Source organism: Ictidomys tridecemlineatus, unplaced genomic scaffold, assembly GCF_052094955.1.
Source record: "Ictidomys tridecemlineatus isolate mIctTri1 unplaced genomic scaffold, mIctTri1.hap1 Scaffold_81, whole genome shotgun sequence".
In the NCBI taxonomy this organism is placed as follows: domain Eukaryota; kingdom Metazoa; phylum Chordata; class Mammalia; order Rodentia; family Sciuridae; genus Ictidomys; species Ictidomys tridecemlineatus.
The window spans coordinates 532,093-546,478 of NW_027526045.1; the positions used below are offsets into that span (position 1 = coordinate 532,093).

General features: G+C 35.2%; 1 protein-coding gene across 19 annotated transcripts in view; it reads left to right on the top strand.

The window, feature by feature from the left end:
- LOC144374668 (adhesion G-protein coupled receptor V1-like) overlaps positions 1-14,386 on the top strand; it is a 51,717-nt gene that overhangs the window by 17,872 nt on the left and 19,459 nt on the right. For 13 of the 19 annotated variants that reach the window (XM_078037428.1, XM_078037429.1, XM_078037415.1 and 10 more), the window contains 3 exons: positions 4,881-5,145; positions 5,887-6,009; positions 11,632-11,874. Coding sequence is in view for 15 of the 19 variants with exons in the window: in XM_078037415.1 (XP_077893541.1) it covers positions 4,881-5,145; positions 5,887-6,009; positions 11,632-11,645 (402 nt within the window). In the remaining 4 variants the exon portion in view is untranslated. The remainder of the gene's footprint in view (positions 1-4,880; positions 5,146-5,886; positions 6,010-11,631; positions 11,875-14,386) is intronic. The other 6 variants (XM_078037430.1, XM_078037423.1, XM_078037425.1 and 3 more) reach the window with 2 other exon arrangements.

Sequence of the window (14,386 nt, forward strand, 5' to 3'; positions counted from 1 at the left end):
TGTACCCAGGCTCCTAGTTTAATGCTTGTCTCAAAAGTCCTAACTGTTGACTGCATAATTATTATTTTTTCTTTTTTAAATTAGAGCTTTATAGTTATACATAGTAGTTGCATTCATCCTGAAAAACTCACACATCAAAAAAGGAAAACCCAGGACCTGATGGATTCTCAACTGAATTCTACTAGATCTTTAAAAAAGAACTAATACTCTTTCTCAAATTATTCCATACAATTAAAAGAGAGGGAACACTCCTAAATACATTTTTAGAAGCTGGTATAACCCTGATGCCAAAACCAGATAAGATGCATCAAGGAAATAAAACTACAGAATAATATCCCTGATAAACTAGATGCAAAATTCCTTAATAAAATTTTAGCAAACACCATTTAAAAACACATCAGAAAAGACAATACACCATGATCAAGTGGGTTTCATTCCAGGAATACACACATTTACAAATTGACATATTTTTCAAATGTCAGATGGCTGTAAGTATGTGGATTTGTCTCTTCGTGTTCTATTCTGTTTTATTTGTTTTCATGTCTATTTTGATGCCAATACCATGCTGTTTTTGGTACTATAGCTCTGAAATATAATTTCAGATCAGGTATTGTGATACCTCCTGCTTCTCTTCTCTTGCTTAGTATTGCTTTGGCTATTTTGTTTCTCTTATTAGTCCAAATGAATTTAAGAATTGTTTTTTTTTTCTAATTTTGTGAAAAATATCATTGTTATTTAAATGAGATTGCTTTGAATCTCTATATTGCTTTTGGTACTGTGGCCATTTTGACAATATTGATTCTGTCTATTCAAGAACATGGGATGTCTTTCTATTTGATAAGGTCTTATTCAGTTTTTTTCTTCAATGTGCTATAATTTTCATTGCTGAGTTCTTTTACCTTCTTTTTTAGATTAACTCTTTAACACTTTTTTTGGGTATTATTATAAATGGGATGGTTTTCTTCATTTCTTCCTCAGCTGAATTATGGTTAGAGTGTAAGAAAGCTATTGATTTATGAGTGGTGATCTTGTATTCTCCTTCTTTGCTAAACTTATTTATAAGCTCTAGAAGTAGTCTAGTGGAGTTTTTTTTTTAGGTTTTCTAGATATAGAATCATATAATTGGCAAACAAATAGTTTGACGTCTTTTTTCCTATTTGTATACCTTTCATTTCCTTTTGTTGCCTGATTGCTCTGGCTAATGTTTTGAGGACTATATTGAATAGGAGTGGTGAGAGTGGACAGCCTTGTGTTATTCCTGTTTTTAAAGGAAATGCTTTTAGTGTTTCTCCACTGAGTATGATGTTGGCTTTGAGTTTGTCATAAATGGCCTTTATGATGATTAGGTAAGTTCTTTTGATTCCTAGCTTCTCCAGCATTTATTCATGTGAATTGGTGTTGAATTTTATCAAAGGCCTTTTCTGCATGTATTGAGATGACCAAATGATTTTTGTCCTTAATTCTGTTAAAGGATTAATTACATTTATTGATTTGCCTATGATGAAACAACTTTGTATTCCTGGAATGAAACCCACTTGATCATGGTGTATTGTCTTTTCTGATGTGTTTTTAAATGGTGTTTGCTAAAATTTTATTAAGGAATTTTGCATCTAGTTTATCAGGGATATTATTCTGTAGTTTTATTTCCTTGATGCATCTTATCTGATTTTGGCATCAGGGTTATACCAGATTCTAAAAATGTATTTAGGAGTGTTCCCTCTCTTTTAATTGCATGGAATAATTTGAGAAAGAGTATTAGTTCTTTTTTAAAGATCTAGTAGAATTCAGTTGAGAATCCATCAGGTCCTGGGTTTTCCTTTTTTGAAAGGCTTTTAATTACTGTTTCAGTTTCATTAGTTAGTATTGGTCTATTTAGGTTTTCTACATCTTTCTGATTCAATTTGAGTAGGTCCATATGTGTCTAGAAATTTGTCAGTGTCTTTAAGATTTTCCAGCTTATTGGAGTACAAATTTTCAAAACAGGTTTTGATAACTCTCTGGATTTCAAAAGGGTCTTTGCTGGTATTTCCTTTTTTATCTCAGATCTTGTTGATTTGCTTCTTCTCACTCTTTCTTTTGGTTAGTTTGGCTAAGTGTCAATCTTATTTATCTTGTTCCTGTCTATTGTTTTCTTATTCTCAGCTTTATTGATTTTGGCTCTGAACTTAATTATTTCCTGTCTTCTACTGGTTTTAGGGTTAGATTGTTCATCTTTTTCTAAGGCCTTGAAGTGAAGCATAAGCATATTTATTTGACAATTCTTTAATTTTATAATGGTGCTATAATTTTCCTCTTAGAACTATTTTAATACTGTCCCAGAGATTCTGATCTATTGTATCTTTTTCTCTTTTTTTCCTAAGAATTTCTTAATTTCTATTCTTATTTCTTCTTTGATATTTTCTTCATTTAAGAGAGTATTGTTCAATCTCCATCTTTTTGTGGTTTCTATTATTTTTCTTGCTTTGATTCTAGTTTCATTCCATTATTATCTGATAGGATACATGGGATATGTTGATTTTTTTTTTTTTTTGGTATTTGCTAAGATTTGTTTCATGGCCCAGAATATGGTCTATTTTGGAAAAAATTTTGTGTGCAGTGGAGAAGATAAATTCCGCTGTTATAGGGTGGAATATTCTGTAGATGTACATTTGATCCATTTGATTTATAATATTGTTTATGATGCACACATGGAAATAATTTTTAATACTTTTTTATAACTTTATTGAATTTTTTACTGTGGTGCTGAGGATCAAACCCACTGCCTCACCCATGCTAGGCAAGTGCTCTACCACTGAGCTACAGCCCTAGCCCCAGAAAGAATTTTTAAAAATTGCAATGAAGAATGAATAGTGAAGGACACTTCTCCATTGAATTAGACAAAATAATTGATGACATTGGGTGGTTTTTGTGTATGTCAACAGTCTTTCTTTTCAATTCTTCTGAGTTGTATACAGATAGAGAGAGCAAAAGTGGGGTTGTTTAGTCCTTCCTGGTTTTGTGTTGCTCTCTGAGCTGCCACTTGGAACAGCCTAAGATTGAAGCTGTTTGATGTAGTATGTAAGACTCAGCTTCCCTTCTCACTAGTATGAGGTGGGGTGGGTTAGGACAAACTGTCAGCTGGTGTTTTGTCCATCTGGACCAGTTTGGTGCACTCCTAAGGAACTGCCTCTGCAGCATCCTGTGAGGAAAGTTCCAGCAGGTATGGCTGAGGTCTCATTAGGCCTCCTGGGCTTTGTTGGCTGGGGCTTCTTTGGAAAGACTAGATGGACCCACTTCTAGATTAGACAATAGCCAATGTCATCTGCAGGTCTGGTTCTCAAGACCCTCCCAAAAATCCAATCATGGGACAGGGGGTTGCTGATCCTTTACTCACTGCTGCTCAAGAGCATTGTCTTCTCTGGTCTAGTCCTTTAGTGTGTTCACTGTGCCAGCTCAGACTTCAGCTGGTCACATGAGCTGCCTGAGACAAAGGACAAGTGAATTGGGCTCCCTTTGCTCTGGGTGTAGTCACTGTTTTACTCACTTTCCATCTGGCCCAGCCTAGGTCCCCGGAAAGCTGTGTGCAGGAAATTGTGACTTGCCTCATCTCTCCGTAACCAGTTGAAATATAGAGCGTGCTTTTCAAGCATTAGCATGCAGTACAGCCTATGGATCAGTTAAGAATAGGTAGCATTTTTGATTTCAGGTTTCTCTATGAAGACTGTGTTCTGTTCCCTCTGTCTGTGGTGACTCTGCATAGGTGGTGGGGCTGCCAGGTCTGCTCCAATGTATTCCTTCTTGTTCAGTTACTGTACCCAAATTCCTGAGTCCCTGAGCCACTTCAGTGTCTAATGTTAAATTTTATTGAAATTCCTCTTTTACCCACCTTGTTAAGAAGCTGTTGCTTTGGTCCCAGGCCACTGTTGTGGGGTTCACACACAGAGACATGACACCAAGGTGGTTAATAAGAGTAATGTTTATTTTGTGCCAGGAGAGACTGGGTGGATTTTCATCCAAAAGCCAAGCCCCTATTGCAGCAGGGATTTGCCTTATATAGCCACTGTTAGTCTCCCTTTCCCCTGTTACATATTAGCTCCTTTGCTCCCCTATATGGAAAAATACACTTCATGTGGTTATTCTATAAGGAAATTTTGACAGAGCTGCACAGGCCCACTGGGGGTGTTGGCAGAGTTGCACATGTGCTCTGAGTGTTAGCAGAGTGGCGTTTGCATGCTTAGTGTGCCACACTGCCTTTCTTTGTTCTGGGGAACACATGCATACGTGGTTACTAAAGGTGCCACATTGTTCAACAGAGTTGCATGTGCACACATCTACTAGCTGTGCTGTGCCTCTTGTCTTTGTTTGAAGAGGGCTCCTACCACACCAGGATGCAGCTTAGGAAGTAGCTTTCCTTTACTTCGTTATCTTCTGTCTCCTCCACCATCTTCCATCTCCTGAATAAGTATAATTTGTTGTGAAAGTGCTCAAATTATATAGGAAACCAGGTCGATTATACACTTTCTTTTAATTGTAAATATTATGAACACTTACCCTGAAGCCTTGTATGCATTGCCACCATGAGGATGAAAATAGTTTAGGCATTTCTCTATATGCTGTTGATCAAGACGTTGGAAATGATGTGCAGCATCAGAAGATCTTGTACTCACTTCTAAGATTTATTTTCAAATAATTTCTCTTTCATTTATTCTGCCTGCATGTGTGTACACACACAGAGATAAAAAAGGGGAGAAGGCATTAGGCTTGGTACTTTCCCACTTAATAAAAGTATCATCCTAACTAAATAAAAGGATACAGGAGAATAGACATGTGACATTGGCTAAATTCTTCCTAGTGCTAAATTCCTAGTCATGAAGGTTTTTATATTTGAACATTTCCTACAGGTCTTCAGATGGAATGGACAGAGCTTTGCATTGCAACAGAATCTTCCTGTCTGGGGTGTTTTGACCATGGCCTTATTCAACAGAGGCAACTCTTTGTTCTTACCAATTTCCCAGGCTAATGTCAGGCTACATGTCCTTTTATTCAGATGGTCTGGCAGCACATTTATTTACTTTGAAGAAGTGCCAGTCAGTGGAACAACACAAATTGAAGCTTTGTCTTTAAGAGATGATATTTACTTAATTTTTGCCAAAAATACCTTTTTAGGTAAGATGACATGGTGTTTATAATGCAACTATAGTTATTACCCAAATTGTCTAGCCTTCATAATGTTTGTTTTATATGAAAATGCTCTTGTAACAATTTTTTAGGTAATCCATAGACTATTTCTTGAGGGATAATGTTAATTATCAGGTATAAATGCAATTTGAGGAAAAAATAAGCATTATGCCAGTACTCTTGTAGTGCCCTGAACCACCAATTTAAAGTTATGTTAAAATAAAATAAGGGGTGGTTGGTAGAATAGAATGATCTATGAAGATTTCATAGACAAGTGCAAACAGGTAACTTTTTATCTGAATATGTTTGGGGTGTCATGAATAATTTATAGTACTAATAAAAAGTGTTCAGCAACTTTTGACAATATTGTTTCAAAAATGTTTTCTAAATAAGAATATGATTTCTTTTGTTTACCAAAAATTTAGATAAAATTTCAACAATGTTAAAAAAAAAAGAAAATATTTTGCTTCTTTTCTTTCTTTATGGTTGGGTCATGGACAATAGCTAACTAACTAACTAACTAACTATTATATATATACTTTGTGTGGTAAATGCAAAGACATTTGAAACATTATCTAAAAAGTTATGTTTTTGTTGAACTAAATGGATTCATATGAAATTTGTTTCTTAAATTAGAATTACCATTTTGTTATAGTCTTACTAGGCAATTTTGCCATTTTCTTTCTGTAACTTTTACTTCAAGATTTGATTATTACTCTATTGTTGTAGGAGATCAGAATTCCATTGATATTTTCCTCTGGGAGATAGGACAGTCTTCTTTCAAGTATTTCCAATCCCTGGATTTTCCTACCGTTAACAGAATTCATTCCTTCACACCAACCTCTGGAATAGGTAAGGACTTTTCAACTGCTAACTAGTCATCCTAAAGGCAGTGTGAAACAGGATTATTTGAATCTCATTGAATTAGAAATAAAATTGTCACATTCCAGAGCCTGGGTATTTTAAAAAGAGTATAAAATCAATATCTGTACAACAATCTTTCCAGAAGTCCTAGAATTTCAAAAGGCTCCTTAAGAATAAGTGACTAAAATATAGGAGAAAATGTTAATGAAGAAGAAAGATAGGATACTTCTTTTGTCTCTTGTCTCTTTTATTTAGAGAAAATGAAAATGACATTAAAAAAAAAATATATATATATATTTAAATATATATATTTAAATATGAAAGTATATATAAGAAGAAAGGAAACATTAGCATTTAAGGATTTTTTGAAAAGTCAGAAAGTTGGATATATGTGTAGTATATCTGCTATCTGGAGGAATCACTTGGGCAGGCTGTAGAGAAAGAGAAGCAGCTGAGTCCAGTTGTCATGTGAGCTGGTCAGGTTGCCTTTAGGGAAGGTGTCAACAGTAGAGGGACAACACACAATTGGTGAATCATCGTGTATGCTGCTGAGGTGCCCAGAGGAACTTGGAAGCCAAGCCCAAGGGGCTACACAGGCTAGTCCAAATGAATCACAGTCCTGCTGTTGGATTGAGACATACCAATTCCATATGAATGAAACAGCACACTTTTACTAATTAAATATTATATGTAAGTCATTGTTATGTAGATATGAAGAATTCCCTAACTTCATACTCTTAATGTCTGAGTAGAGAAGCAATAAAAAATATGAAGACACTATTGAATAATGGATAGAGAGATTGTTAGAGGGTTGGATTTCAGAGATATTGATTTTTGAGGATAATCTAACTCACAAAAGTTAAAACGTATAAAGTAAAGCATATTGAGAAGACTGGAGGATTTGGTGCAAATATAGGAGACAGTCTATATTTGCAGTTTTTCTCTTAGGTGCCTGACTGATTTTTTCTCTGTTAGGCTTTGTGACTGTCACCCTAAGTCACCTCAACACTAGCCAGGAATCACAGCTTATTTACCTCTCATTTCTAAAATACACACACACACACACACACACACACACACACACACACACACACATATGAGCACACACACACACACGTAACTGCATCTCGTTTCCGTGTTTTCCACTTCTTCCTCCTCAGCTCTGCATCCATGATATATTCTCCCAGACCCTGCCACTCTCCATCTGGACTATGGCATGGCTTTCAGGTCTCTAGACTTGTCTTCATTTTGCTGTCAAAATCCTGTGCCTGCCTGTTTTCTCCTTATCCCCTCCTCAGATTATCTCTTTACATTGTCCACACACTGATGCAAGTCCTGTGTTGCTGCACTCTCTTATGATATACAGCTTGATTGATTTTCGTGTTTGCTCAGTATGGATTTGCTGAATAAATTATGTTTCTTTCATCATATACTTGTCTTTTTTCAGTTGTCCCTTAATTTTGTGCCTTTTAATTTTTGCTTCTCTTATACCTCAAGTTTTCAAATGGCTTAACTGTGTCTACTTGAGGCACTTATTATTATTGAAAATAGTTGTCTAATAAATTAAGGATGAAGTGTGCTGCATGAATGGGCCATTAATTAAAGTTATAGAATTGCATTTAAAGATTTTTTAAAAATATAATAGGCAAACTTTCTAAAAGAATTTGTGGGAAATTCTGCCAGAGGTTTATTAAGGGACCCATTGTGAGGTCTCTTTATTTCTTTTGTTTCTGTGACTTGAGGTTGTGGAAGTATGAAAAGATTGTAGGTAATTATTCAGAGAGGCTTATTATAGATCCCCTGAAAGCTGAAATTATGCATTAAAGAATGTTCGGGGGCTTTCTTATTTTGTATGTGTCAAATATTTTATTAAATATATTAGATTGCTGCCATGACTGTGAGGATCACATATTTTATTCTGATTAATGACTTGACAGAGATTATTGGGTAGTGATTGAGTTCTTTATATGGAAGGGGAAGAATGAATATAACAAAAACTACAAGGACATATAAACTCATATTCCCCTTTACCCTTCTCTTTTTTATTAGTTAATAGATGTATTTTACATGCCAATTATGTGCCAAGCACAGAGGTAGAACCTAGGGAAACAAGGGTAAGAAAAATTATATATATAGTCTGTCCTTATCCTGAAGAAGTTTAGCACATAGTAGGGAAGAGAGACATCATACATAGCACACAATTTTCAAACATAAACAAATAAAAAGAATGGAATATTGAACTTTCATAATACAAAATGGGGAAAAACTGACCTGGTCTAAAGAGAGAACCAGAAAACTTTCTTAGTGAAGAATTATTTAGCTGAGAACTATAGGTTGAGTAAGAGTTCATGAGACAAAGAATTGAGCATGAGATGGGCTCCAGGCAAAGGCAGCAGCATGTACAGAGGTCAGGTGGTGAGGGTGAGTGGTGCTTTGAGGGAAGGACCAGGAAGACCAGTGTGACCCAAAATAGGCAAGGAGGAGACAGTAGTGTGGGGTGTAACCAAAGATTAAACAGATAAATCATATGGGGACTTGAAAGAGTTTTGTCTTTCTTCTAGAAGTATTGGGGTAGTTTTTAGGAGAAGGTGATGAAGAAATATAGGGAGACAAGTTAGAGAGAGAGGGATGGGGAGGGAGGAGAGAGAGAGAGAGAGAGAGAGAGAGAGAGAGAGAGACTGTGTGTTTGTTTTAAAGGGGAGCTTTTTGCTGTCATGGTAGAAAAACTTAGAGGCTACTAAGAAAAAGTATTTGAGGACACTCTGGAGACACATACTTTAGACTAGGCTAGCTTGGAAAGTGGTAGGTGAAGCAGGTGGAAAATAGGTTGGTGATGCAGGTGGAAAATAAGTTAGTGATGCAGGTGGAGTAGATTGATTCAGATATCTCATGAGTTAAATCCGGAAGAGTTGATGGTCAGCAAGATGTTTGGGGTAGGTGAGAGAGAGGTTGTCAATAGCCTTCATTTCTGCAGGTAATGGAAACATGATACAACAACTATCATGGAGGTGACATGGGGAAGGATTGTGCCTTTCTGGGACAAAGATAATGAATTTGGTTGGGATATGTTGAGTTTGAGATGCCTTTGAGTAAATATTACTGGTTGGAGTTTAGAAGAGAATCCTTAGTCACAGATAAACAGTGGAAGTCACTAAGTACAGAGGATCATTTTAGTATAGGCTGAGATAGAATGGTTTAGAAAGAGACTATGTAGTATGAGAAAAAGAACTCAAACTGAACCTTGTTGAACTCCACTTTTTTAAAGGGCTGGTAAGGGATTCAGAACATAAGGAAATCTATAGCCTTTAAAGACTGAATGTTTATTATGTTCCAGGGCCTAGTTAGCACCCCCCCCCCTTTTAAATCTCACTTAAACCTCAAAGCTCTGTATATTGCTTGGAAGGCTCCTTAACCCTCCTTTCTTAGTCCCCCAACTGTTAGCTTCACCAAAACTATCTGATCCCAGCAAAACTAATTTTATATTAGTCGGGGCAAAAGATCACCCTGGAGTGCATCTGACTTAACTAGGAAAGAAATCTGCTAGCAGTTATACGTAGAATGGGTTCTTGTAAGGTCTCCAATCACATCTAGGAGTCTCGAGAGGCTCAGGTGTGATCTATGTGTCTTGTTTTCTCAGTAGATTTAAGCAATATTGTTGAATAGAATGTTTATTTTTTGAGAGAAGATACCTTTGCCTCTGGTCTTATTATGTGTAGGCACCATCTGTACACTGCTCAATTTTAGATAGTTCTTCACTTAGATTATAATATATTCTTTTTAACTGCAAGTGGTTGTAAGTAATGTTATAATCATCATGACAATGAAAAGGAATATTTTACTGGAAAATAAAGGAAAGAGTCTTTATATAATATGCTGAAATCTTCAGTTGAAAGAAATCATTGTGAATTCAAGCTCACTTGGTCATTAGGGAATAATAGCTCTTGAATATACTTACCCATACTTTTCTAATGTTTTATTTTATGGTATTTGCTAAATTTGGCTTCTCAAAAGTGGAATAAATACAGTTATTTCTGTATTTCAATATTTGCTGACAGTTGATCAGAAAGAGTGAAGAATGATATGTACCATATGAAAGCTAAACACATTTCTTCACGTAGCAAAATGAAATTAAGGGTATTTATTGTGTGACTAAGATGCAACTTATTCTTGGATAATATGAATGATTTCTTGTATTATTTCACAACATAATGATTATCATCAAAATGATCATGAAATGATCATGGTAGCACATGCCTGTAATCCCAGGGCTCAGAGGCTGAGATAGGAGGGTCACAAATTCAAGGCCAGCCTCAGCAACTTAGCAAGGCCTTAAGCAGCTTTGTAAGACCCTGTCTCAAAATAAAATAAAATAAAATAAAATAAAGGCTGGGGATGTGGATCGGTGGTAAAGTACCCCTGGGCTTAATCCCAAGCACACATACACAAAAATCACAAGTAATGAATAAGGTCCTTGCTGATAGATGAAAATGATGCATTGTATCAAATTAGACAATCTCATGAGCAGTTGAAAACCACATCAGCTTAGCTTTTTTGAGTCGTGCCAGGAAGCTAACATTACTCCTAAGGTTTTTAGATTATGTATAAGAGTGAATAATTCATAATGACAAATGACTGATAATGTGTTTTAAAGTTGAATTCAGACTTTAGAAAATACATTATTTCAGAATGTTGAGAAAGTAAAAATGTAGAACAGAAGCAAGGTACAACTAGCAGAATATATTTAGACTTATTTGAATTGAATTTTGTGAAATTTTGAAAAAATATGAAATTATAGAATTTATTATCATCAATATTTGGTCCTATACATTTAAAGCTCTTTAAAAAGAAAAGATATCAAAGTAAAATCTCACAAAGTTAAAACCCTTTTGTTCCCCCATCCTCAGTGTTCTTCAACTCCATATCCTGCCTTGGTCTCTTCCTGCTACCTCCAACTGAGGCAGCTGCTGTCCTGAGTTTTCCTTTATTCTGTTTTCCTTTCTTTGTTTTAATTCTTTGCATGAATATCCATTAACAACATATATTGAAACAGTGAATTTTTGGAACTTTATTCTTTCAATATCTATTTATGTACATTCATATATATATTACTTCAAAACAATATTTTCACTCAGCATATTTTGAGATCCATCTATGAGTCTTTTCACTATATCTCTATAATATTCTGTTTTATGAATACATTTTGTTTATCCTTTTGCTCATGTACTATGTCAAGTTGTCTCTGAATGTTGGTCTTCTGGTAAGAAGCTTACCTAAAGTAAATGTATTTTTTCCAACTATATGCCCTTTTATTTTGTTTTTAGTTATAAATATTAGCATGTATCAAGTGCATAAAATGATGGGTTTCTTTGTAACATTTTCACACATGCATATAACATGCTCTGATGGTATCCACTTTCCTTATTAAGGTTACTTAACCCCTAAAAGCAAATCTAATTCTCTAGTAACCTACCACAAGAATTTTATTTTTTAATTGTATATTCATTTCTGTAATGATCTATGTGTATTAAAATATTTCTTGATGCTGGAACTGCCCCCAAATAGAAATAAATTGGTAGTAGTTGTATATATTTTTTCTCTTGTCATTGTCAGATACCTCAAGTTGAAGTGTATTTTTTCGTGGAAATCTATGAAGTCACTGCTGGAGCAGCAATAAATAACAGTGCCAGATTTGCACAGATTAAAGTCTTACAAAGTGATGAACCTCTAAGCCTTGTGTATTTTTCTGTCGGCTCTCGGCTGGCAGTGGCTGAGAAGAAGGCCACTTTAATCAGTTTGCAGGTGGAAAGAGATTCTGGGACAGGACTGATGATATCTGTTAACTTCAGTACTCAGGTAAGCTTACAGCCTGTAGTCACATGTATTAAGGTTTTCTTCTTTAGCTATATATAACAAGTGTAGTAATAAAACAGACAATAATTGATAGATTATTTTCTGAGGATGCCATTATAATTCACATTTTATTTATTACACTAAGCTTTATTCTTGCAGCAGGTCAATTTTTCTCTCATCAGTGACAGGTTTTAAAAATGTTTTAAAATGATAAACTTTGATTTTTCTTTGTTTTTGACAGTTAATTACAGAATTCAAAGCATCTGGTATAAATCTGTTCTATTAAGTCTCATAAGAGTTAAAGTTTTTTCAGAATGTAACTATATGAGATCAGAAGGAAAAAAGTACTTGCTATGTCCTATCTCTGAAGTAGTTGAAAATTTCATTCTTTAGAACCTCAAACACTGATTATATTTTGGGTTTCTTCAAATACATGAGTTTGTGAGACCTCACTGCTACATTTTCACAATCATCCTATTAGGTGACTTCAGCGTAAAGGCAAGGAGCAGATGGGTATAGGAGGCTCCCAAGAACAATGCTGTTAACACCAAGTCACCAGATCTAGTTAGCCCAAACAATTCCCTATACTTTTGAACGTTGATTTTTTACTTTAACAGCAAAACTCTTAAATAGCTAAGACAAGAATATGTATCTTCTTTACACAAGGCATGCTTGTGGGATTAGAGATGGTCCCTCAGCCCTCTCTTTTTTTCCCCTCTTGACTCCTGTAGCCCCAGAAAACCCACAGTTTGAAAGCTATCATTCTAGACAGTCCTATTATTTATACTGTTTAAATAGCCCATACTTGGTGACTCTAGACCTCAAGATTACAAAGTTTTATTCGAATTTTTTGTACAATATATGCTTGGTTTTATCACTATTAGGTGATACAACTGTTCTGTGCTCAAAAACCAATTTTGTGCATAAAATACAACATGTGTATGGCCAGTGAGCTGTAGACATGCATGGGAGGCCAGGCCTAGCACTGGGAATAGTAAGCTGTCCTGCAGGTTCACCAGGCAGAGTAATTACCTTTGTAACAGAATATAGATCAACTCACAAAAAACAACATTCTGTTACATGAGACCCTAGAAATAAACTGTATTCTACATACCTTGAGGTGGTATGGTATAGTTGCAGATAGAAGTATTTTGATTTATAGTTGGAAGATCTTAGTATTTTTTCTTATAGTATTTAAGATAGGAAGAAAAATGAGAGAAAAAAAGCACATGCTTCATTCTTGCTCTTCTTCCATGACACATATCACTACATGCTCACTACTTGGGAGAATAGAGGGGGGGCTGGAGATGAAAAGCAGCTGATAAAAGAGATTTGAAGTACATTTAAACTATTTTATACTGGTGATACATATAGATGATAGAATAATTGAAGTTGCCAAATGAAGAATCTGATGCCAATATCACTAACATATTTCTTTACACTTTTTCTAGATGTGTCATAAGTGACTCTTGGTAAGACATGTTGTCACTAACATGTAGCTCTTAAAGGACATTTATGGGACAATATATGTCATTAATTTCTAGTTTTCCCTACTATTATGATTAATTTTATATGTTGATTTGACTGGCCCACAGGACGCTAATATATTTTGTCAAACCTTACTCTTGTGTTTCTACAAGGGCATTTTTCGATGAGATTTACATTTAAATCAGTAGACAGAGTAAAACAGATTGCCCTCCTAATGTTGATGAGCATTATACAATCATGTAGAGGTCTGGATAGAACAAAAAAAGCTCAGTTGAGTAAAGAGGAATTCTTCCTGCCTAATAATCTTTGAATTCAAACACAGTTTTTCTTGCTGTCACAGTCATATTGAAACATTGGCTTTTCCTGAGTTTCAGGCCTACTGAATTCTGAATTGTGACTACACCATTGGTTTTCTTGGTTCTCAGACCTTCACACTTGGGCTATTACTAAACCATAAAATTTCGCTTATTTCCAGATTGCCATATCACCCTGAAGATCTTGGGATTCGTTTGTCACCATAACTGCATGAATTAATTTCTTATAATTCTCTCTCTTTCAACATACATCTATAGAAACATCCCCCCTATTAATTCTGACAAATACAAATAGTACCTTGCAATAAATAATAAACTTAGTAAAGAGTATTCATGGCAGTGCTGTTAAACCAATGCCATTTCAACAAACACAAATGAAAGTGAAGAATGAAATCTGTAAAGTTTTCTAGGAATGGAGGGCTTCTGTTTCTGGGAAGATGGAGTCAATGTAACTTTCCCAATAAGTACAACTGAAGACAATCAAAATTATTTATAAACAACATCAGAAGACTCTGAAAGCTGGAGAGGAGAAAGCAGAGGAGCTAGAGAGCTGGGGATCTAAGTGGTAAAACAGTGGTGGGTTCCCAGTGTTTTCTTTATGCTTTGAATCCCAGACTTTGAGCTAAAGGTAATGATATACAGAAACACTAATGGGAGGAGATTTTTTAAAGCCCTCACAAAATCTGCTATCTCTAGTGAAAGGAACAGAAAAA